We start from the raw sequence: 25121 nt of genomic DNA on the forward strand, positions 1-25121 counted from the left end.
AATTATCATGTTTTCAGACCCATTCCTCTTTTTATTCCTATTTAACACATCAGTAAACACCTTTAACCAGACACAATGATCACAGACTGAGTCCCAGTTGTACTTCATCTATCAAGAATGAATCACATTGTCACAAACAATTCATGAGAAAAGGTAAAAAAATATTTTATTCCACCTTAATGGCCAACAGTGTGTGTGTGAAGTTTTACATACAGAGTTTTGATGATCTGTTATTACCTCCGCCAAGGAGGTTATGTTTTTGCCAGGGTTTGTCTGTTTGTTTGTCTGTCCGTTAGTGTGCAACATAACTCAAAAAGTTATGGACAGATTTGGATGAAATTTTCAGGGTTTGTTGGAAATGGGATAAGGAAGAAATGATTAAATTTTGGTGGTGATCGGGGGTGGGGGGGCCCACGGGGGGGGGCCACTGATCAGCCTTGGCGGAGGTCTGCGCTCTCCGAGTGCTTCTAGTGTTTATTATGGTTTTGTTCAACATATGTGCTTTCAGACAGACATGGTTCTGGTTCTGGAGCCTCAGAATGTTGGTGCTTTCTGGTGACGTTCACACCAGCTTTAAAAGCAGAACCACAGTGGGAGGACATTACTCCACCTTTCTCCATTGTTCTCTTCTTCCCTACACCTGGTTTTAGATGTAACAAGAACCCGTCTAAACACTAAAGCCAACAAAACCTTTTCTGTGGCAGATCCGAGGCTCTAGAACAGGGGTGTCAAACTCATTTTAGTTCAGGGGCCACATTCACCCTACAATGATCTGAAGTGGGCCAGACCAGTAAAATAACAGTGAAAAAATAAAATTGCATTATGATAATATTTACATCTACAGTGTTTCCTTCAAAATGAATAACATGAACTTGAAACTTGAACTTGAAACGTCAAGAAAAACAAGAGCAATTTTAACAAAAACAATATTCTGCCTCAGTTTATCAGTTTATCATTTACACATGTGCATTACAACTTATAGTACAATTACACATACATAAAACATTTAATAAAAAAAAAAATAAAACAGGCAGAAAATTGGTAAAACTGTTCAGGTTATTCATGTTTTTTTTTGTTCAAGGATAGTTTGTTAATATTCACATTTTCATGTAATTGAACTTTTTTACACAAAAACAAAGATAAAATCTGCAGTTGCCATTATTTACAGGTTATTATGATACTATTTTACTGGTCTGGCCCAGTTGAGATTTAATTGGTCTGTATGTAGAACCTGAATTCAATGTAATTTTTGCATTTTACAAATTCATCCTACGGCCGGATTGGACCCTTTGGCGGGCCAGATTTGGCCCCCGGGCCGCATGTTTGACACCTGCACTCTGGAACACTCTGCCCTGACAAATTATATGTCTGTTGAGCACAAAAAAATCTGTTTTAAAGACGTTCTTATTTGCACTGGCTTTTAATACAAATGTCTGACTTTTATTTACTTTATATTTTTATGTTTTTATTTTGTATCTGTTTTTATTACTTTTTATGTCTTTGTACAACACTGTGAACAGCTTGCTTTGCTTTAAATGCCCTATGTATAGAAATAAACCTGACCTTCCTGCCTGACTTCACAAACTAGAATAGGACACACCCACTGATGATGTCACAGTTCACGAGGAAGAACCACCTTTTTTAGGTTCTAGCTAAGAACTGACTTTCTGGTCAAAAAACTTTTTTTTTATCAGTGGAATGCGGTGGCCGGTTCAGGAACCAGAACCAGTACAGAGCCCGGCCAGTGGGCTCTGTGGCGTGGCCCTTGAGGGGCCAGCAGACCTCACGTTGAGAACCATGGGTTTAAAGCATCCCCTCTGAAATCTCCTTATGACCTCCTAGATGCCATGTCCATGTTTTATTCAGTCCAAATATCACTGGGACTGAAATCTGAAGTCCTTTAAGATCTAAATTGTCCTCAACTACCTGATTTTCTTCATCCTGTGCAAGAGGAGAGGATTAAAGTCATGCGTTGTGCATCGGTTCAACTGTCTGTGCAGTATTTCATGCTCCAAAGGCTGAGTCATCCTAACAGAGGACTCACCATGACCTGTTTAACCACAGACAGGACACTGACCTGTTCCACCACAAACACGTGAACAACTAACAGAATCTAAAGTGCAATATGACAGTTAGTTCTACCTCCATTTCTCTGTCATTGTAAATAAGAACAGAATTATATGTATATAACCACTGCTTCACTATGTGCTAATTTTCAATGTCAGTTTTTCTTTTTTAGAACCACAACTGGCACTATGATCACAATAAGTATTACACAAATGGACAAAACAGCCAAAGAGAATATTTTACAAAGTCTTTTCCTTCTCTCTTCTGCTTCTTTCTTCCTCAGTAAAGAGTCAAATCCAGGTGTGTAGAGGTCCTCCAGCCAGAAGTCCAAGTCTTTTGGAGTCTTCTCCCCCTCCTGAAAACAAATAGATAACACTGATCAAACGTCAGCACCTTCCTGTCATTACAATGTGACTTTATCTGCGTTCTAAGTTTAACTCCACCCACTGTGTGATTCTGAAAACCGTCAGAAACAGGCTGGGATAGAGGTCTGAATGTAAAGGTGAGGATGTGAGACGTGGATAGTTCAGGGACGTCTGTTTGACAGAGAATCACAGGATGCTTATGCAGATCAACATGAGGCACTGAAAGGGTTTGTTTGGGTTTTTGTCCTGGTTTGAACCTAATTAAGGGGTGACTAAAATTAATATCCATTTACATGTACACTTTACATATGTCTGCCACTTCTTCTGCCACTTTTTCTTCCTGTCATAGTCTTTTCCAATGGTGAACTGAAGCCCTGAAGTGCACATAAAAATGCAAACAAACCAATCAGGACAGTTGTTTAACAAGGAAAAGTCATTGTGCTCATATGAGCCCAATGTTTCTGAATAAAAAGCTTCATTTTGAGCCATCAGGAAATGAATAAAAGTAGGACTGCACCAGCATGGAGGTGGAAAGACCTCCTTAAAGAACCTCCTTGACCTGTTTTCAGATACAAAATGCATGGTTTTCAACTTGTTTTTAAAGTATTTATGTGCATTATCACCAGCACCGATGCATTCAATTACAACAGAGTTGTATTACTCTGTTTACAGCTCAAAATACATGTAATGGTGTTGAATATCACTTTACATATATTTGTTGCTGTTGGACAAATGGATGGAACTTATAAGGACTTATATGGAACTTATAAGAAACTGAAGAAGAAATTTGATTAGTCTACTTCAACATTTGACTGATTATTTCTTATAATTTCAGGAAATCGTTTAGTTTTTTTGTTTTTCTAGATTTTCTGTCTTTATTTGACTTAAAGGATCTGTTTTTCATCACAGTGGTAGAAACGGACATACATGACTAAACATATAGAAAACTCTGAATGTAAATTTACCAATTTCATCATCAAAAGATGTGACCTGTGTGGATATTAAGTTAACGGCTGCTCTTTAACCAGCTTGCGTGTCAATGACACACAGTCAGTGAAACAGATACAGTTCATCAGAGGACGCCCTGTCCATAAATTATACAACAGAAATAATCACCATGACGTTATTCATTGACCTGTGAACTGTTACTCAGGAGTTGTGAGTGGTGGCACCATGCTGAGTTTTCTGAGTGACCATAAATAGACGAGAGGACAGAGCTGGGGAACATTTTAACTTTTAGATTTAAAAACCCTTCGTTTCCAGTGGGAATCACTTTAATGTAACACAAAATAATGGATTAGCCAATAGCCGAAGGTTCATTCATTTGAACCAAGTTATGATTAGAAAATCATAAAAGTAAGACAACATTCATGATCATCACTTCATAATGTGAACTTTATTTTTGCTCTTTGTCTCATTCAGTGAGTTTTATCTGTAGAGAAATAAGAGTAGTACTGTTGGGTTTTTACCCCTCTGTCCATTCAACGACATAATCGCATTATCTGAAGAATGCATTGAGATGTTTGCGCCACATTAATACTGTGGATGGATTTTGGCATGGAGCAGAAGCCTTTTAAAAATAGGTGACCTTGACCTACTTTTTCAAGGTCAAATGGCCTTGTGCAGTTATAATATCTGAGTAATTTCACATATAAATATACATGTAATAAGTTTTACACAAAAACAATCTAGTCTAAATAATAGGGCAGTAACTTTCCACAGAATCTTACACCATATTTGGCCGAGGGGGATTAAAAGTGCATACCACGTTATGTTCTTAGTGTTAGCTTAGCACTGCAAAGGTGGTCTCATTGGTGTCTCATTCTGTTTTATTTAATTATTCATACGCTGGTCTCAGACCGTTAACTTTGTTTAAATATTTGTCCATGTAAGCGCTTGTTGTTTGGGTTGTGTTCTGTTCAAGGTTATTATAGTTAACGAAAACGAACGAAATGACGAAAACTAAAATTGAAAAAACATTTTCGTTAACTGAAATAAATAAAAACTCTAATTAAAAGAAAAAAACGATAACTAACTGAAACTGTATTGTGAGCTTACAAAACTAACTAAAACGTATAAAAATTATGGATACAATTCCCTTCGTTTTCGTTTCTGTCAATGTCGTAAAAACGTTTGATGTTACTAGCTACAGCTAGCTGAACTGAACTGAAGCAAAGTTAGCTAATAATGGAACTGGAGATGATTAAGAGATGAGATATCTGCTAAGGTGTGGTTTACTGATGAGGAACTGGGTTATATATGTTTATAAGTGGTTTGTATATGTTTCTGTCTGCTTTAACTGCTGGTTAGCTGGTTTATAATAGGTTCCTATCTGGTTTAACTGCTGGTTTATAATATGTTCCTATCTGCTTTAACTGCTGGTTAGCTGGTTTATATATGTTTCTGTCTGCTTTAACTGCTGGTTAGCTGGTTTATAATATGTTCCTATCTGCTTTAACTGCTGGTTAGCTGGTTTATATATGTTTCTGTCTGCTTTAACTGCTGGTTAGCTGGTTTATATATGTTTCTATCTGCTTTAACTGCTGGCTGCTTTGTGCATCTCCTCTCATGCTTTGCACATCTTCGCATTGTTTCACGTAAGTGACGTTGTGTATGGATTGCACCCCACCTCAACCTGCTATAGGGAATTTATACATTGTACGGTACATTGTGTCTCTGCTCAGTCCATGAGCCGCCCTAACCCGACCCCCAAATAAAGTGTCCAGGGTAGCCCATATCCACGCCTCACTAATTTCTTTGAATAGGATGATGAGGAAGATAAAATATATGAAATAACTAAAACTAATACTAAAACTAAACTAAACTAAACTAAAACTAAGCATTCAGAAAAAAATGATAACTAATAAAAACTAACAAACCTGCTCTAAAAACTAATTAAAACTAAACTATAATTAAAAATCCAAAACTATTATAACCTTGGTTCTGTTTTCTGAAAATTGGTTTTGTTGATCTTTTAGTTGATGTTCCTCTAATTACATGGATTTGTATGTATATGGAGCAACAAGCATTGAATGGCATTACTATGGCAACACAAATAAAACTGTGGCTTCAGGGGGCAACTGGGTTTAAGAGGCTGCATCATTGTTTGATATAATATGTTGGTGTTTTTCCCTCAGATGAGCTGTCAGTAACATCTCCATCTCTCCTAAATTACCTTTAAATAGTCAGCGAGGTTCCCGTGGATGGTTTGCGTGTCGTACTCCTGTACAGTCCACGATGGTTTGAATTTCTCGTTGTCCACGGCGTCCATCGCTCTAATGTCCATGTACAGAGGGTTGGTCTTAATGTTGGACTTAAAAGTGACAGGAGTGATGTGCTTCTCCAGATATCTGTCCACGAACACCACAGGAGAACCCTCTGGAGACGGAGGTGACCTGGTGTCAGCTCTGATCCTCTGTTCCCTCTGAGGAAATAAGATGAAAACTGACTTTATCAAATTTATGGACATTTTTAGATGGCAGATGACTTCACACACTCACATCCATTTACTGTGATTAAAGTAGACTAACAGATATTCACTGCACAACCATTAATTTGAGATTAATGGCTGACTGTGTTTTGTTTTTCTTTGTTTTGTTTTGTTTTTATTTCAAGAGGGAATAATTCAACCCTTTCATATATCGTGTTATTGAAGCTTCAGTTAAAACCAATATTTGCAATAAATACTTTAAAATAACTGCTCCAAAGTAATAAATAAATAAACTAGAAAAGCACTCAGAGAGCACAGACCTCCGCCAAGGCAGATCAGTGCCCCCCCGATCACCACCAAAATTTAATCATTTGTTCCTTGTGCCAGTATCAGCATTTCCTGATATTTTCATCCAAATCCTTCCATAACTTTTCAAGTTATCTTGCACACGGACAGACAGACAAACCAACACCTGCAAAAACATAACCTCCTCGGCGGAGGTAATAAATAAACAAATAACTACATACATACATACATACATACATATATTGTTTGATTGCTTGATATTTTTTCTTATGTTATCAGATATTTACTGTTACCACTTATGTGTAACATCCACTTCAGTTACATTTTAGGTTAAGTTTTCCTAATAAAATGCATATTATCTTGATGGATGATATGGCTTTTGGACACTATACTAAAAATATATTTCTCATTAAAGTTGTGTTCAAGTAAACACTAAATATAGCCTATGTATGTCGCTCTAAAAATAGTTTGGGAGTAATGATTCCACTCAGTTTCATAATAATTCATACATGAAAGAGTTAATAGTCTTCACATATGAGGTTCATTTTCAGTAGAAATACCCTTTAAAAGCTGATCTGCTTTTTTATTTACTTGGGAGTACATTTCAGAACCTGTTCTTTTTCACCTTTACTACAGATTTTGTTTGGAAATAGATATAGATGCATTATATGAAACTGTTTCAGCTTAGTAGACTTATACATACACTGCTTAACAAATGTATTAGACGTCCACCAAATGTAAGGTTTATCCCACAGCCGCCCTGAATTAACAGCACTGGTAATTACCCAAATCATTTATGTTTCTGTAATGGTTAATACACCAGCATATAGGAGCTCTTTAACCAAAATAATAATTTTAAATGGTAAAAAATAATTATTATTGCTATCCATGATTTTGAAATGCATTGTTTTACAAAAAAAAAGAAAAAAAGAAAAATACTAAAGCACATGCCAATTGATAGTCATTTACTTGCTTTCCTGTGCAGAAAAAACAGTTTTAGTTTTTAAATAAGTGATTCTTAGAGAAGTCCAGAGAGCAAATTTGGGAATAAACGGGTGATTTCAGGTCAAATTCCTCGTTCCTTTTCAAAATGGTAAAACATCGAGCGCTCACTGAAAATGAAACAGTCAGATTAAAGCTCTTTGTGATGCTGGATGGTCTGGGACAAATAGGGGAAGGTGATCTAAAACATTTAAGTGCTGTACTTTGCACATATTTACATAAAACAGATGAAACATTTGTGCTCATGTCCAGTTTGTGCTGTTGTCAGTTGTTTGTTGACATTATTCAGCTCCGTTTCTGAGTTAATGTCCGTCTCAGCTTCCTACCAGCCTGTAGACTGGTTTCTACACAGAGGACTTAGATATGATTTTTCCAAAAAATTCTTACTCTTGCTACTGAGTTCTTCATTTTCTTTCTTCGGCCTCTCTACCTTTAGCTCAGAAACTGACCCAGATACTGTCAACAAATGACTGACAGCTCACAGCACAACACAGACTTCACATAAAAGCACCAGCATGTACCACAAAGTTAACACAAAGGTATACTGTATGTCACATATGTGACCTTCCTAAAAACTAGAAGCACTTGGAGAGCGCAGACCTCCGCCAAGGCAGATCAGTGCCCCGGATTTGGATGAAAGTTTCAGGAAATGTTGATACTGGCACAAGGAACAAATGATTACATTTTGTGTTTTCTAGAAAAGCACTCGTATCCACCAAGGCAGATCAGTAGCCCCCCCACCCCTGATCACCACCAAAATTTAATCATTTGTTCCTTGTGCCAGTATCAACATTTTCTGAAATTTTCATCCAAATCCGTCCATAACTTTTAGAGTTATCTAGCACACAGACAGACAAACAGACAAACCACTGCCAACAAAAACATAACCTCCTTGGTGGAGGTAATAACTGCCTTTTTGGTCAAAAATGACTTATGTGCCTTAATCATCAAATGCTCAATTTTAATTTCTCAAAGTTTTTGTGTTTCTGGACAAAAAAAAGAAAAAAAAAGAAAATTCTAAAAAAAAAATGCAGTTATTTTAGGACACTGATGACAAATAAGCAAATAAGAGTCATCCATAGACTATACAGAGATCACTCATTAGTTTCTGAAATGCCATTTTGAAGTCAGTAGTGATTTGGTCATTACGTGGTGGCTATTTGGAGCCAAAAGTTACCATATTTGGACAAATGGGGCAGAATGATGGGAGCCCAAGGGGTCAGAGGTCAGATAATGCTAAGCGCTAATTTTACCAGCGTTCTTTTTATTATTTTCACACAGAACAAGAAATCACAATTACATGTGTTGAACAAACAAATCAAAACAATCCCACTTCCACCCCCACCCCTCACCTGTATTTGCTTCATTTCTTGGTTGGGGATCAGGTCAGTAAATCACATTCTATTTTATGTAGGATAAATAAATACATTTAAAAGGGACATTTCTGTTGAACTGAACACTGCAGAGGGCTACTGTTCACATGTCATGTGTCCATCATATGTGTCATGTCTGTTCTTGCTATGCACGCTGTAGCTGTCACTGAGATATGTGTCTTTGTTTAGATATTTGATCTGTATGTATTTTTGTTTGTTTGGTAATTAATTACCCCTGCTGATGGAGAAAAGGTACATGTCAAGGTAGCCATGTGATGCATTTGGTTAGTCATATGATGCATCAGTCAGTCATGTGATGTTACATAGCAGGGACAAAGAGTTTAGTTCTGTTTTGGAAATTCTAAGGAAAACACACCTTTTAAGAAGAGCTACTCCTTATTTTTGGTTGGAGGGTGCATACGGTATGGAGTACTTCTAATTATTATTTATATTGATTTGTATGTGACATTTATGTTAAATATTGTGTTAATTATTCTTGATGCCAACATTTTGATATTACATGTTATGGTTTATGTTATTTCAGTTGTTCACAGTGGTTTGGTGTTTGAAATAAGAGAAAATAAACCAACCATCAGTCGGAGCGTGGTTCTCTTCTCTAGCCAGAAGAAAAAAGTTTAGGAGCAGCTACATACGCGATGAAAGGGTCCCAGATCTGATGAAAATTATATTGTTGATTTTTTATTATATATGTAATTTTCTCTAAAGGGAGAGTTGTAGTTAGCACAGATAGCCATCTACTTAATCTTGGTCTTTCGATGTTTCTCCATGAGAGGGCTATTACTCTTTTTGCCAGTAATATGCTTAAGTCTACAAATATTTGTTCTTTTTTTTTTTTTTTTTTTTTTTTTAATCTTTGAGTCACCAGAATATAAACCCACTATAAACATCTGTGGTACTAAAGGTACTTGAATCTGTAGAATATCTTGGATACATTGGTTCATCAGATACAATGGAAAAGTGTGCCTTTTACCTTCTCACATTTGGTACAGATATCAGGTACAGCTCCACTGTATCTGTTGAGTTTTTCTGGAGTTACATATGTTTGCATCAACCAGTGATACTGCAGTAATTTCAGGCGGGTATTGGTAGTTCTTGATTGTGCTTTAGTATATGCCTCCTTCCACTCTTACAAAGCCCTAATTTATCAGGCACTATCCGACAAAGCCATTTTATATTCTTGTTAGTGTAACCTATCAACCACAAACACAGTGGAGCTGTAAGGGAAACTATGTTTTATTAAAGTAAAGATAAACTCTGGAGGTCTGACTCAACAGACGAACGAACTGTCATATAGACCTGCCAATCAAAGCCTCTGTTTACCACCAATAACTCCTGGGGGGAATGAATAAATAAATAAATAAATAAATAAATAAATAAATAAATAAATAAATTCAGGGTGTTCCAGAAAAAATGTATACACACTTTAAATAATTGTAAAGTCGGTGTTTATTAAAATTCCTTGAATTTTCAAACTGTAATAGAATTTACAAACATCATTTTATTGTTTTGTCACTGCCTGTTCTCACCTGTTCTCAAACTGATGTCCGTTCTGGTCCAGACACTGCTGACAACGCCAAGCAATGGAATCACACACATCACTAAACAATTTCCTTGGTATTTGTATGCATTCATGTTCAATGGCTGCTCTCAATTCAGTGACTGTTGCAGGTCTCATAGTGTAGACTTTGTCTTTTAGGTATCCCCATAAAAAAAAGTCTAGTGGTGTGAGGACTGGTGAATTGCCAGACAGGTGGATTGGACAGAGGGGTTTTGTTTAATACCCTCTGTCACTAGTCCTCACACCACTAGACTTTTTTTTAATGTGAATACCTAAAAGACAAAGTCTACACTATGAGACCTGCAACAGTCGCTGAATTGAGAGCAGCCATTGAACGTGAATGCACATAAATACCAAGGGAATTGTTTGGTGATGTGTGTGATTCCATTGCTTGGCATTGTCAGCAGTGTTGGGAATAACAGTGTTATTGTTTTCCAGTAACGGGTAATCTAATGAATTACTATTTGAAACGTTATGCCGTTACCGGCAGTGAAATGTGGTGCGTTACTTTGCACTGATCTCTAACAGCTGTTATCCGTCCTGGTTCGCTCAGCCAGGCACGAGAGGTGTGACGTTCGCGGACAAGTCGAGTCATTTGAATGGCTCTTTTCAGTGAATGATAAGAACCGATTTGTTGCGAAACCGTTCTTTATGAGCCGTTCTTATATTCAAATTGCCCACACTGCCTTGATGCTTCACCTGCATGCCACATGAGTCTGAGCTGTCCACGCTGCCTTCACCTGAACGACTAATGACATCTGCGAGTTTGAGTTGTCCGCAGCACACCCCATTCACTTGAACACAGCTACGTGCGCAGTTTAACTTAGGGGAGGAGTTATCAGTGAGAGTCTGACTGACTGGACTGGAGACATTTCACAAAAGTGGAGGTGCAAGTTCTTCCTATAAATGCAGATCCCCTTATGTGGTGGAAAAGCCAGGCCCTGGTGGACCCCAGCCTCACCACAGTTATGGTATTCAGTACCTGTCTTCTGTTCTACTCTATGAAGCTGACCCGTGAAACACGCTCAGAAATCAGTTTCCTTTTACATATTTGAAGGTTTTTCAAAAAAGTAACACAATAATTACTTTCCCTGGTAACTAATTACATTTATGAAGGAGTAATTCCATTACTAATTCAATTAGTTTTTTGGGAACGTAACTAGAAACTATAACTAATTACTTTTTTTTAAAGTAATTTGCCCAACACTGGTTGTCAGCAGTGTCTGGATGTCCATTTGAGAACAGGCAGTGAAAAAACAATAAAATGATGTTTGTAAATTCTATTACATTTTGAAAATTAAATGAATTTTAATAAACACCTACTTCACAATTATTTAAAGTGTGTATACATTTTTTTGGGATACCCTGTATATATATTGTCTTGCCAACCCCAGTGGCCATCAGGAGTATTACACATTTAAAATGCTTCCACAGTGGTTTCATTTTGGAGCTGAGGTCCTTCCACTGGATTCCACTCATGTTTGTTCATTTTCAGCAGAGGGAATAACATCAGCTAACAGCTGTGAGGTCAGCTCTTCTCTGTTTTAAATATTACCTCCTGCCCTGTGGCTATTCTGTCTGATAAATACTGAATGCTGCTGCTCTCCTGTTTCACTCCACTATCTTCACCCACGGCTAGATTGTGACTATGATCTCTGTCAGAAGATTATTGATGTACCCTAAATGTATACCATGAATAATATATTCATGTAATGTGGAGTAACATTTAAGAAGAGGGAGAAACAGGACTTCATTCATGCTGCTGCTGTCCAGTAGATGCTAAATGAAGAGGAGATGGTGCAATTTAGTGACATTAGGCCTAATTACTATAATAGTAATTAAACATATTTTCTAGTCTCAGGTATGTAGATTATTTTATTGATGCTGATATTGATCAGTTCCTCTAGTCAACTATCCAAACAAAACACAAATGACCCAAAAATCAGTAGAATGACATGGAGTTAATTACACAGTGACTGAAACAGGCCATTGAAACTGATCCACGAACATCAGAGATCCTCAATAACCAGGTAACACTTGTACATTCACAAACAGTACTGAACAGCACCTCATTACATAAACAGTGGAATATTGAGGCAAATTTACGACAATAGTCTACAAGGGGTTAACCTCCTGAGACCCAGGAAAGTACAAGTTTTGGCTTTTTTACATTAAATAATTGTCTTGATTGGAAACATCACAATGCAAAAAAAAAAAAAAAAAGAAATTCTGATAGCTTTTTTTTTTATCTATTTGTTTTTTGTTTGGAATGTCCTTTGCAGTGAACAGTGTTTTTTTTTTTTTAAGTAAAGCTATGAAACTGTCCCCTACAGAGGACAATAATGCATTACTGGGTCTCAGGAGGTTAACGCAGATGGACGTACAGTATGAGAGGTGTGACCCGGCCGTTACCTGGAAGTAGACCCTGTTGTGCCAGTGTTTGTGACTGGACATGACAGCTCCGACCTGGAACATCCCGTGGGTGACCGGCAGCATCCCCACGTCCAGCTGGAGGAACTTCTCCGGGTGGTTATTGTTGGGCAGAGCAGAGATGTCCATGGCTGCTGTGCGACTCCATCCACACTGACTGGTTCAGCTGCCGGCACTTTGGCTCCATGCACACGCTCACTACAACCGGCACGCTCACTAATAATTCATGAAGAGCAAGATATTTATGAGCATGGATCACTTGCAGGTGTGTGTAACCCAACCTGACCATTAAGAGACGGACGATGGGCAGCAGCGTTAGAGAGATAGGACAGAGACACACAGAGGGAAAGAGGTGAAGCCCTGATGCCTTAGTTTACATAAGATCCATCCATGCCAAAGCCACCTGAGTAGTGTGTTATGTAAAACCTGACGTTATATCGAAGAATCACTCGTCTCTGGGCTATGGATGATATAAGACCAAGCCTCGGTTAGCCCTGGACTGGAGCTGATGTGAGGTTATTAAGTGTGCAGAAAAATGTCTCTACAGATACTCTGAAATGTGGGAGACCTCCGGTGACCTTTGACCTTTTTACTAACAGGTCACAACTTACTGTAGGCTTCATATTGGCAAGAATCTGGCAATAGGCATCCCAATACTCATGTAAGGTCATCAGTAAAACAATACCAGCTATTGAAGGCTATTAAAACAGACAGTGTTTACCTCAGGTGGACTCAAGATACAACCGATCACTTCATCAGGATCATTGTTTCATCATCAGGATCGTTTCAGTGGGATCAAAAGAACCATAGTATATGGCTTTAAGATTAAATATTCAATTAGATCCCATTTTTTTATTTTAATTATCAATCTTTTGCTCACATGGTGTTCAACGTGGACTGGGTTTATCTGTACTCCAGTAAACCACTAATGAGGCCTGTCCAGGTTTGGTCGAATGGTGATTACATGTAACACAGAGAAACCTGGATACTCATGTCAGATATTAGTGTCCTTGTTACTCATTCCTTGCTGCTGTTTGTGCAGGAGCCTGCAATGTTTAAAACATAACATGTTAATTTATTCTGACATCTCGGGAGCTGCTGCCTGACTTCAAAGTTACTGTGGCTTTAGAAAATGAAGCCAGTTTAGTTTTTAGTACACTCAGCACTATTAAATGCCAACATCGTGTTGTGAATTTGTCTTACCACTGTTCATCTATTGCAGCAGTGGGAGATGAAATCAACTGTTAAACATTCTCCACATGTTATTCTGTCACTGTCACCACATAGGATGAGAAGGATGGAGAAGATCTGCAGCTGTGACTAATGTCAGAGGGTCATCATGATGCATTCAATGACTGGCTTTAATGTTTATCCACATAGTGATTTTTCTGTTGTGTTTTCCACCATGACCTGAGTTTATGCATGGTTTGTGTTGTTAAACTAACATGCACTTGTTTGGTTTACAGTGGACCTAAAATGGTCAACTTTGTCCATCAAATCTGCTGGGCATATTTAATGTTTGGATTACTGAAAAAACAAACTCTGTATCTACATCACAGGTGCTTTCATCCCTGCTGCCTTGTTTGCATTTCTGTTATGTAATTTATTTGCCTGCACAGTAATTCCAGCTGCCACAAACTATATGCATATGCATATGACAGCATATGAGTCACTGAAATCAGTGTGTGATGTGATATATTTCAGCACAGTCATGGAGTTCCACAGGGGTCTGTGCTAGGACCCTTACGTTTTACGGGTTTCCCTTAGCCCAGTGTTTTTCAACCTTGGGGTCGGGACCCCACGTGGGGTCACCCAGAATTCAAATGGGGTCACCTGAAATTTCTAGCAATTGATTAAAAAAAAACAAAAAAAAAAACTTACTAATAAAAAATATATGGGGAGTTGACAGAGGCAATCCCAATACATAAAAGACATGACAAACTGTGAAGCTGAAACTGCAGCACTGTGGTTCTGTTAATCTGTCAAATGTTCATTGTGGTTGGTTTCAGATGCTGCAGCTCTTTCATAATTCATAGTTTTATTGTTTGTTCAGTATTAATTGTCAGCCTTGTAAATCCAAGCTGGACTGACTGTACATATCCTGACCAAGGAAAATAAAATTCTCACTTTGTGCAGTAATCTACACCTGGCTTTTCTGCCTCCGTCCATAATAATATACATTATATAGACTAAATTTTGTCAAAAATTAATGTTTATTTGCAACAAACTATTACATGATCAAAAACAATGCATTAATTTTAGCAAAAAAATGTCTCAGTTTTGAATGTCTGGGGTCACCAGAAATTTGTGGTGTTAAAATGGGGTCACAGACAAAAAAGGTTGGGAACCACTGCCATAGCCTATATTATTAGCACACATTTATATTGTTATGCAGATGAAACCAAGCTATGAAATAAAGTCAAGGAAAGTACTAGCATGTCCTAAAGGCATAAAGGTTTGAATAACCTGTAATTCTTCTACATTCTGACTTCAGTATCTCACTATCCAACCTCAGAATGAGTCTACAATTCATTACTTTTATAAGTTAAATGAATTATCATTTAAGTCCCATATAAAGCACACTAAAACTGCCTTCTTTCACCTATGAAATATCACCAAAATTAAAAACTTTGAGTTCCAAAGTAGGCGACACAGTGGTACAGTGGATAGCACTCAGGCCACATAGCAAGAAGGTCTTGGGTTTGATTCCAACACCAGTCGCTGGGGGTGGGACCTTTCTGTGTGGAGTTTGTATCTTCTCCCTGTGTCTGTGTGGATTCTTTATGGGTGCTCTGGCTTCCTCCCACCATCCTAAGACATGCACTGATAGGTTAACCCAGTGGTTCCCAACCTTTTTAGGCTCGTGACCCCATTTTCACATCAGAATTTCTGGCAACCCCAGACATTCAAAACTGAGAAATTTTTTGGCTAGAATTAATTTGTTTTTGATCATGTAATAGTTTACTATACTGTGTTGCAAATAAACATTAATTTTAGATGACATTTAGTCTATATAATGTATATTATTATGGACGGAGGCAGAAAAGCCAGGTGTAGATTACTGCACAAAGTGAGAATTTTATTTTCCTTGGTCAGGATATGTACAGTCAGTCCAGCTTGGATTTACAAGGCTGACAATTAATACTGAACAAACAAGAACTCAAACTATGAATTATGAAAGAGCTGCAGCATCTGAAACTGACCACAATGAACATTTGAAAGACGCATGCAGTCACATGATCAGGTTAATCAAGATGTGCTCTCTCAGATAATATATCCTGCATTTTATTTGAACTTGAATCTTATTAGGAAAAGTGTGGGGTGTTTTAATTATAATGAAATAAATATTGAATAATTAAAAATATGTTTTATTAGTAATTTTTTTAAGCAATTACTAGAAAATTCCCCACGACCTCAGTGAGGACCAAGTGGGTTCAGAAAATAAATGAATGAATGAATGGATGGATGAATGAATGAATGAGTCCCAAAGTTATGCAGAAAGGAGGGTCTATGCATGTGTTTTCCAGGTTTGACATTAATTCCATACTGTCATGATGTCCTATGACATCACTCTTTGGACTTAAACACAAGAGACCAGTGTTTTTGATCCTTTTCAAACCAGTGTTAAAACCTATAATATCATTTGTCATGTAACTTTTTCATTTGAGCCCTCATTACAGTCTGTTTCTATTCAAGTTGTTTTACCACCTAAACTTAATCAAGCCTTAACCATGTTATTACAATATCTTAAAATAACACGTATGTAGTATTTTGTGTTTTTAGTGTCTGCAAATTCATGTCTTATGTCATTTTAGCAGTGACTGTAAATCTTGTTTATTGATGAGGATGTTTTGTATTTTCAGGCTATTTAACACAAATGAAAACATAATTATGAATATTCTATTCCATTTCTGCAGTTAGAGTTGATGAAATTTTATACACTCAATCACTGAGGGTAGAGTTTAAAGAAGCATGAGAACCATTAAGTGGGTTCTCACATGTTTGTCAAAACCTGATCCCCATGTGTCTCTGTGACCTAGGAATAAGCAGCAGGGCTCCAGACGCAGATTTTAATGGTCAAGGCGGAGCATATGGAGTCAATAAATCAGGCCATTTATGGATTTAAAAGTCAGCAATAACATGTAAAAATCAATTAGAAATCTTACAATAAGCCAAGGCAGATAAATCAGCACAGAGGTGATCTGAGGACCTGTATCTAGTGTGGGTCGAGAACCAGCATTTTGTACAAAGTATAGATGGTGAAAGGAACCCTGGCTGATATTGAAGTCCATTACAGTACTGAAGCAGAGAATAGATCAAACATGAGCTTTTTGTACATGAGAAAATGATTTTTTTTTTTTTAAATGGCCTAATTTTATAACATCTTTGACTTGATCATCAAAACTGTGGTTAGTGTTAAATATTAGCTTTGAGATTCAGATGTACCACATAAGATGACAAGTGGACTAACTCCACCTCTCCCTTCTTTGTAAAGCTCTGAGTTCATCCTCTTCAGACGGCTGCATGACTCGACTAGAGCGACCACCATGATGTACAAGATGTGTGTCATGTGACCGTAGGGTGTTTAGCTGAGTAAGCAGAAAGACGCCTAGTGCTGTCTCCATCTGCCACATGACCCTCTCACCTTGAACAACACAGTACTGGTTTACATGCACCAAGGAAAACTAGACGGAGCACTTGGATAACATTTACACTGTGAAAGACGTTCAAGGTTTTATGTTTTTGTTCATCAGGTCACAATGTATGGAATGACTTAATGCAGTGGTTCCCAACTGTTTTTGGTTCGTGACCCCATTTTAACATCACAAAATTCTGGCGACCCAAGACATTCAAAACAGAGACTTTTTTTTTTTGCTAAATTAATTTGTTTTTGATCATGTAATAGTTTGCTATACTGTGTTGCAAATAAACATTAATTTTAGATGACATTTAGTCTATATAATGTATATTATTATGGATGGAGGCAGAAAAGCCAGGTGTAGATTACTGCACAAAGTGAGAATTTTATTTTCCTTGGTCAGGATATGTACAGTCAGTCCAGCTTGGATTTACAAGGCTGACAATTAATACTGAACAAACAAGAACTCAAACTATGAATTATGAAAGAGCTGCAGCATCTGAAACCGACCACAATGAACATTTGACAGATAAACAGTACCACAGTGCTTCAGTTTCAGCTTCACAGTTTGTCATGTCTTTTATTTACTGTGATTGTCTCTGTCAACTCACCATATATTTTTTATTAATACGTGTTTTTTTTTTTTTTTAATCAATTGCTAGAAATTTCAGGTGACCCCATTTGAATTTCAGGCAACCCCACATGGGGTCCCGACCCCAAGATTGAAAAATACTGACTTAATGCTTCAAACAGTGGCCCCCATGCTGTGGAGTGGACTGACACTGACACTTTGCACTTTAAATGCTCTTGAGTCTTTTAAAAAGCAGCTGAAGGCCTTCCAATTTACAGGCTTTTAGTTAGGTGTGGGTTTTATCACAATTTGTATTTATATTTTAATGCCTGTGTTTGTAGCTGTATGTTTTTATGTGTGTGTCTATGTAGATGTGTGTTTTTTGCCCATGTATTTTACTTCTGATTTTATTGTAAAGCACTTTGTGAATTCTGTGTGAAAAGTGATATATAAATAAACTTTTATTATTATTATTATTATTATCATTATTATTATTATTATTATTATTATTATTTCTATGAAGCTGAGCAGCTGACTTCAACAGATGAGACTGAATGATGCAGTTCTGCAAGACTTTCCTTTTTTCCCCTAAAATAGATTTGGTTCTTGATGTATTCTCTATCCTCTTAAATACTGATTATGTACGTGAAAAGTCTTTTTAGACACTGGGGTGAAGCCCTGTTCAATGTGAAGTCTTTCAGGGGACTAAAGGCCTTGATGGTTTCACCATACATATTAATAAGTCCATCTGCTGTGTATAACTGACTGGTATAGTGAGATTCCCATGGAAACGTCTGTTAAAGTCGTAATGCAAAACCAGGTGTAAATACAAAAACAATGCACAAACATCTAAATGACTTTACAGACACATATCAGAGTAGAAAAAGCAAAGGCATTAAATAATAATAATAATAATAATAATAATAATAATAATAATAATAATATATACTAATAATGGCTGGACTCTTTTCTTTGTTCCTAATTTTTCAGTCAATTCTTACCCTGAAAAACTGTCTTATCTTATCACGTAAAAGGGAATTAGATAAAAAATAAAAGCTCTATTTAATGACTGATATATACATTCATTTTGGCAGCACTAAACATATAATTTTACTATAGATAACTGACTATTCTGCAAAAAAACAAAACAAAACAACAACCCATAAACAAATTGTAAGTTCTTCGAATACAAGTCCAGGGTCTGTTCATGTCATACATCTCACTCCAGCTGTAATTCACAACTACTAAATGGAACCATAGACTATTAAATGTAGTGTTTGGTGCCATACATCTTCAACCGTATGTGAATGACCTACCTTTTAGAGGCCCAAAGTTTACATTTTGGACCTCGCTTCTTGTTTGTTCAGAGCCAAAAGTGACCACATTTGGGCAGATTTGTTAAAAGAGCAAACTGTGTAACAAAATCACTTGATGGTTAACATGACATTTTAAAGCGGTGATGATGCAGTGGTTCGCTTTTCTATGAGGAGTTTGCATGTTCTACCGTTGTCTACGTATGTTCTCCACCTCCTTCCCACAGTCCAAAGACATGGTCCTGAGCAGGTTATTTACTCACCTGTTGAATGATTGTTCATCTGTATATGTAAAGAGCACACAAAGGCAGACAGACAGACAGACAGATGTGTGCATTTTTTCTCCATAGACTATACACCAGCTCAGTCAGTGAACCCACCACAGGAGAAAAACTCAATGGTATGAACCAGCCACCCACAGCAGACGCACAGACTCACATATAGGCATATTAACCCTTTCATGCATGAATTATGAGGACCTTAGTCAAGATATTTTTCCTGAGTGTTTTTACTCCTTGAGGCATTAAAAAATCAATGCATTTGAAATAGTTTTTATAAACCCATTTTTCATGGAGTTGCAAAAATGTCCACTCAGCTGGATACCATAGATTTAATTTTTGAAGCAAAGAAACATATTTACTGATAAACTGTGTGAAAACTATGAAATGAAAACATTTTTAAAGCAGATAATCTGATTTTTTTCTGAGTTTTCTCACATTTTAACAAACACAAAAACTAGTCATTATTCACTTCATGGAGATAATATGCAAAAAAAAAAAAACAAAAAAAAAAAACCCACAAAAACCTGTTAATTACAGTTTAATAACAATAACAAGCAACTGATTTACACTCAAACATGTTTGTGCAGATCAGGTTTTATCAAGAACAGTAAAGTTACAATAATGGTCTGAATGTCAGTGTATGGGATGGTGCATGCACTGCAAAAATCTGAATCTTACCAAGTATATTTTTCTCATTTCTTGTCAAAATATCTCATCACACTCAAATTAAGACATAATCCCCTAAAGAGTAACATTTTTTGTTTAATTCAAGCAAAAAAATCTGCCAATGGAACAAGTGAAAATTATCTTGGTAAGATTTCTTGAGATCAGATTTTGAAGATCTATTGTCTAAAAATCAGTTCTCATATCTTGCTGAAAAGTTCCTCTTTAGATGATTCTGTCTTATTTTAAGCGTGATGAAATATTTTGACTAGAAATGAGAAAAATACACTTGGTCAGAGTTAGATTTTTGCAGTGTGAGTGTCCACTGTGTTGGCTGATATGAATGAATGAATGAATGAATGAATGAATTTATTTTTGGTTTTACATCAGTCATAGAATAGAATAGAATAGAATAGAATAGAATAGAATAGAATAGAATAGAATAGAAGAATATACAAGAGAACAGCTGTCCACTGTAGTGACCACTATGCATGAAAGGGTTAAAGTGGACCCACCTGTCAAACAGAAGCTGCACCTACTGGAGGAGTTCCACCCCACGCATCATCACAGCATCATTCCAGACTCAGAAACTGGTCCTGATGCTGAGGGGCGGTCATACATGCATTATCAAAAGGCTTTGTTTAGAGCAGGGGTGTCAAACATGCGGCCTGGGGCCAAATGCGGCCCGCCAAAGGGTCCAGCTCGGCCCCTGGGATGTTTTTGCCAAGTGCAAAAATTCCACAGTCTTGAATTGAATTAAGCAAAAAAAAAAAAAATCACTTGAATTAAGGAAACAATCTTGAATTAAGCCAAAAAAAAAAAAAAAAAAAAAAAAAAAAAAAAAAAAAAAAATTCAATTAAGTAAAAAAAATCTTCAATTAAGCAAAAAAAAAAAAAAATTAAAATCTTCAATTAAGTAAAAAAAAATCTTCACTTAAGCCAAAAAAATCTAAAATTTAGCAAAAAAATCTTGAATTAAGCCAAAAAAAATCTTCAATTAAGTAAAAAAAATCTTGAATTAAGCAGAAAAAAAAATCTTCAATTAAGTTTAAAAAAAAAATCTTCAATTAAGCCAAAAAAAAAAAAAACAACTTCAATTAAGTAAAAAAAAAAACTGGAATTAAGCCAAAAAAATAAAAAAATAAAAATAAATTAAGTAAAAAAAAATCCTGAATTAAGCCAAAAAAAAAAAAAAAAATCTAGAATTAACAACTTATTTTTTTTCTTTTAGTGCAAAAAAATAACATTAAATTATGAAAATATTTACATTTACAAACCATCCTATAACACTAAAATGTGAATACCCTGAACACATATGAACAGCCTGAAATGTCTAAAGAAAATTAAGCACAATTTTAACTATTTTTCTGCCTGTTCCTCAGTGTTTAGTGTCTTTGTAGATCTGATCCATAATGCACATGGAGAAATGATAAGTTGAGGAATAATATTGTTAAAATTGCACTAAATTTTCTTACGTTTTTTAATTTAAATTTCAGTTTTTTTTTTGTTTGTTTGGTTTTTTTTTGGGATAGTTTATAAAAGTAAGTATTTTCATAATTATTATTATTATTTTTTTTTTTTTACACTAAAACAAAGACAAAAATGTGGAGTTGTCATTATTTATAGGTTATTATGTTATTATTTTTCTGGTCCGGCCCACTTCAGATCAAATTTTGCTGAATATGGCCCCTGAAGGAAAATGAGTTTGAGACCCCTGGTTTATGTAATGAGGTGCTGTTCAACACTGTTTGTGAATGTACAAGTGTTACCTGGTTATTTATGATCCCTGACGTTCATGGATCAGTTTCAATGGCCTGTTTCAGTCACTGTGTAATTAACTCCATGTCATTCTACTGATTTTTGGGTCATTTATGTTTTGTTTGGATCGTTGACAAGAGGAACTGATCAATATCAGCATCAATAAAACAATCTACATACCTGAGACTAGAAAATATGTTTAATTACTATTATAGTAATTATGCCTAATGTCACTAAAATGCACCATCTCCTCTTCATTTAGCATCTACTGGACAGCAACAGCATGAATGAAGTCCTGTTTCTCCCTCTTCTTAACCCTTTCATGCATGAATTATGAGAACCTTAGTTGAGTTTTATTCCTGAGTGTTTTTATTCCTCTTTCGGCATGAAAAAATCAATGCGACTGAAATTTTTTTATGAACCTATTTTTCATGGAATTACAAAAATGTCCACTCAGCTGGACACCAATTTTTGAAGCAAAAAAACATGTACAGGGTGGGGAAGCAAAATTTACAATGAACATTTAGTTGTTTTTTCTCAGCAGGCACTACGTCAATTGTTTTGAAACCAAACATATAGATGTCATAATCATACCTAACACTATTATCCATACCTTTTCAGAAACTTTTGCCCATATGAGTAATCAGGAAAGCAAACGTCAAAGAGTGTGTGATTTGCTGAATGCACTCGTCACACCAAAGGAGATTTCAAAAATAGTTGGAGTGTCCATAAAGACTGTTTATAATGTAAAGAAGAGAATGACTATGAGCAAAACTATTACGAGAAAGTCTGGAAGATCCTATTAAAGAAGAATGGGAGAAGTTGTCACCTGAATATTTGAGGAACACTTGCACAAGTTTCAGGAAGCGTGTGAAGGCAGTTATTGAGAAAGAAGGAGGACACATAGAATAAAAACATTTTCTATTATGTAAATTTTCTTGTGGCAAATAAATTCTCATGACTTTCAATAAACTAATTGGTCATACACTGTCTTCAATCCCTGCCTCAAAATATTGTAAATTTTGCTTCCCCACCCTGTATTTAAAACCCATCATCAGAAAGTGAAAAACTGCGTGAAAACTATGAAATAAAAACATTTTTCATGCAGCTAATCTGATGTTTTCTCACATTTTAACATACTCTAATACTAGTTATTACTAACTTCATGCAGACAATATGCAAAAAAAAAAAAAAAAAAAAAAAAACTTTTTGATTAAGAAAACTGTTGATTACAGTCTAATAACAATTAGCAATTGATTTAACACATGTTACTGCAGATCAGGTTTATCACCCTGATCTGCAAAGTTACAGTAATGGTATGAATTACAATGTATTATGGGATGATGCATAAGCGTCCACACTGTGTCGGCTGATATGGAACTAAAACAACAAAACCCATGAATATATACGAGAAGAGCTGGAAAATGACTGTCCACTGTAGTGACCAGTATGCATGAAAGGGTTAAATGTTACTTACTACTGATACAGAGTTTGACACCCCTGGTTTAGAGCTTTGAAAACCAGAGAAAACACATCCTGCTGCTGATTCATTATAAGGAACCTACAAAAGTCTGCTCCAGCTTTGGCAGAAAAAGGGCGAAAACCCTTTTTTAATGACCGGAAGGAGCCTGATGATGGCGCTAAAGTAAAGGTCATGTGAGTCACCCGAATCAGTAGATGTCACCCTGCTGAGAGCACTAATGTGAGCAGGAACAAATGTGCTTTTAGGGAATGTTAGGCACAGGTAAACAGATGGAGCAGGGAGGAAAATACGCACACCGGGTGGATGGAGGAGATGGAGACCTTTAACCGGGAGGGTGAGAGAGAGAGAGAGAGAGAGAGAGAGAGAGAGAGAGAGAGAGAGAGAGAGAGAGAGAGAGAGTGTAGGAGGAGGTTTGTGGTTGCGTTGCGGTCAGATTGATGTGGATGGTGCAGCAGGGTTGCGCACCAATCCACCAACGATGTAAGCGTTCAGGAGGAGGAGGAGGAGGTTAAAGGAGGAGGAGAGAGAATCCTGGGAGTGTGACCAATAAGGCGGATATTGCAGCTTTACCTCGTGCACATGTCCGATGTCGTCATTGGGAAACCACTCTCGCGCTGCCTCGTTTCGCCTCCCTGGCGAAAAATGGATAAGCACAGGCTGGGCGCGCGGACGGATGCGGTAAGACATGGGGCTTTTGATTTGCGGCTGTAGACTGTGCGCACACGGATTACACGCAGACAATCTCCACTATGTGTAGCACGTTGTGTAGGCTTCACTGTCCACGTAATTTGGGCTTAATTTGACTCGACTGCGACGGTCACACAGAGGGAGCACGGCGCGGCTCGTGCGTCCTGTTTTCGTGGATGTGCGCTCGTGAGATTGCATGTAAACCATCTTGAGGTTGCAGATTGTAATGTCGGTTTGGTGGCGTGTGTGTGTGTATGTGTGTGTGTGTGTGTGCTGCAGTCGGTGCACGGAGGGGCTGCAGAGGTCCACAGTCGTGTCCCCCACCGGCTGATGTTGGTCTTATGTGTTCCCGTCCTCGAGCACTGACATCATCCTCCTCCTCCGGCTCGCGGCTCCAGCTCCTTCCTCCTCCTGCAGCTGGACTGGAGTCTACTACGCAGTGTTTGCTAGCTCAGTGCATCAATGCGACGTTTGCGCGGACTTGATGCATTGCTCTGCGACCTAAGTTCATTCCATTCCGTGTCAGACAGGCCCTGAGCGCTGGTCTGGTGCAGTGGAACACGGGTTTGCATGTGCTGGTCCTGGTTTTGGACCAGGTAGAGGAGCTGAGCCAGATGTTAGCAGAGTTGGCAAATGTGTAGAGGAAACTGTGTGTTCAGATGCACATACAGATTAAACAGGCATGCAGTCTGTTTCAGTCTTACACGCCCAACATACAAAGTCAGCATCTTTGAGAATAGCCTATATGTGTATGAATGTACCAGTGGAAGAACATGCTCAACCCTCCTGATGTGAATGGTCTGTGCACATTAATGAAGATGCAAAAAATGATCCATGAAATACAAGCAGTGATCTCTCATTTGTAAAACAACCACATTAGTCAGAAATACTTTGGTGTCCAATTAGGAACCGGTTCAATGCATGTGTTGTTTTATTGCCACATTGTGTGTAATATTCCTTGAGTACAGTGGAGGATGGAGGGAGCTCCCCGTCAGCCTGCAGCACTCAGGTGGCCACATATGGGCACGTCTCTGAATACAGATAGTGATGGAGAGGGAAACTGCAGCAGAGGAACCCATCACGTATGAATGGACCTCTTAACACCTCAGGGAGTCTCATTTTACTTCAACATTAATGCTAATCTGCCTCGTACAGGTTGGGTTCTCAGACATGT

General features: G+C 37.2%; 1 protein-coding gene across 1 annotated transcript; it reads right to left on the reverse strand.

The window, feature by feature from the left end:
- Positions 1–1483: 1483 nt before the first annotated feature.
- On the reverse strand, positions 1484–24186 carry LOC115430599 (major intrinsically disordered NOTCH2-binding receptor 1-like). The gene is made up of 4 exons (XM_030150696.1): positions 23831–24186; positions 12535–12768; positions 5608–5856; positions 1484–2422 (listed from the first exon to the last, which is right to left on the reverse strand). The coding sequence occupies exons 2-4, from the start codon at positions 12679–12681 to the stop codon at positions 2222–2224; spliced, it is 597 nt and encodes a 198-aa protein (XP_030006556.1). The 5' UTR covers positions 12682–12768; positions 23831–24186; the 3' UTR covers positions 1484–2221.
- Between the last annotated feature and the right edge of the window lie 935 nt (positions 24187–25121).

The sequence above is a fragment of the Sphaeramia orbicularis genome, chromosome 12, assembly GCF_902148855.1.
Source record: "Sphaeramia orbicularis chromosome 12, fSphaOr1.1, whole genome shotgun sequence".
Classification (NCBI taxonomy): domain Eukaryota; kingdom Metazoa; phylum Chordata; class Actinopteri; order Kurtiformes; family Apogonidae; genus Sphaeramia; species Sphaeramia orbicularis.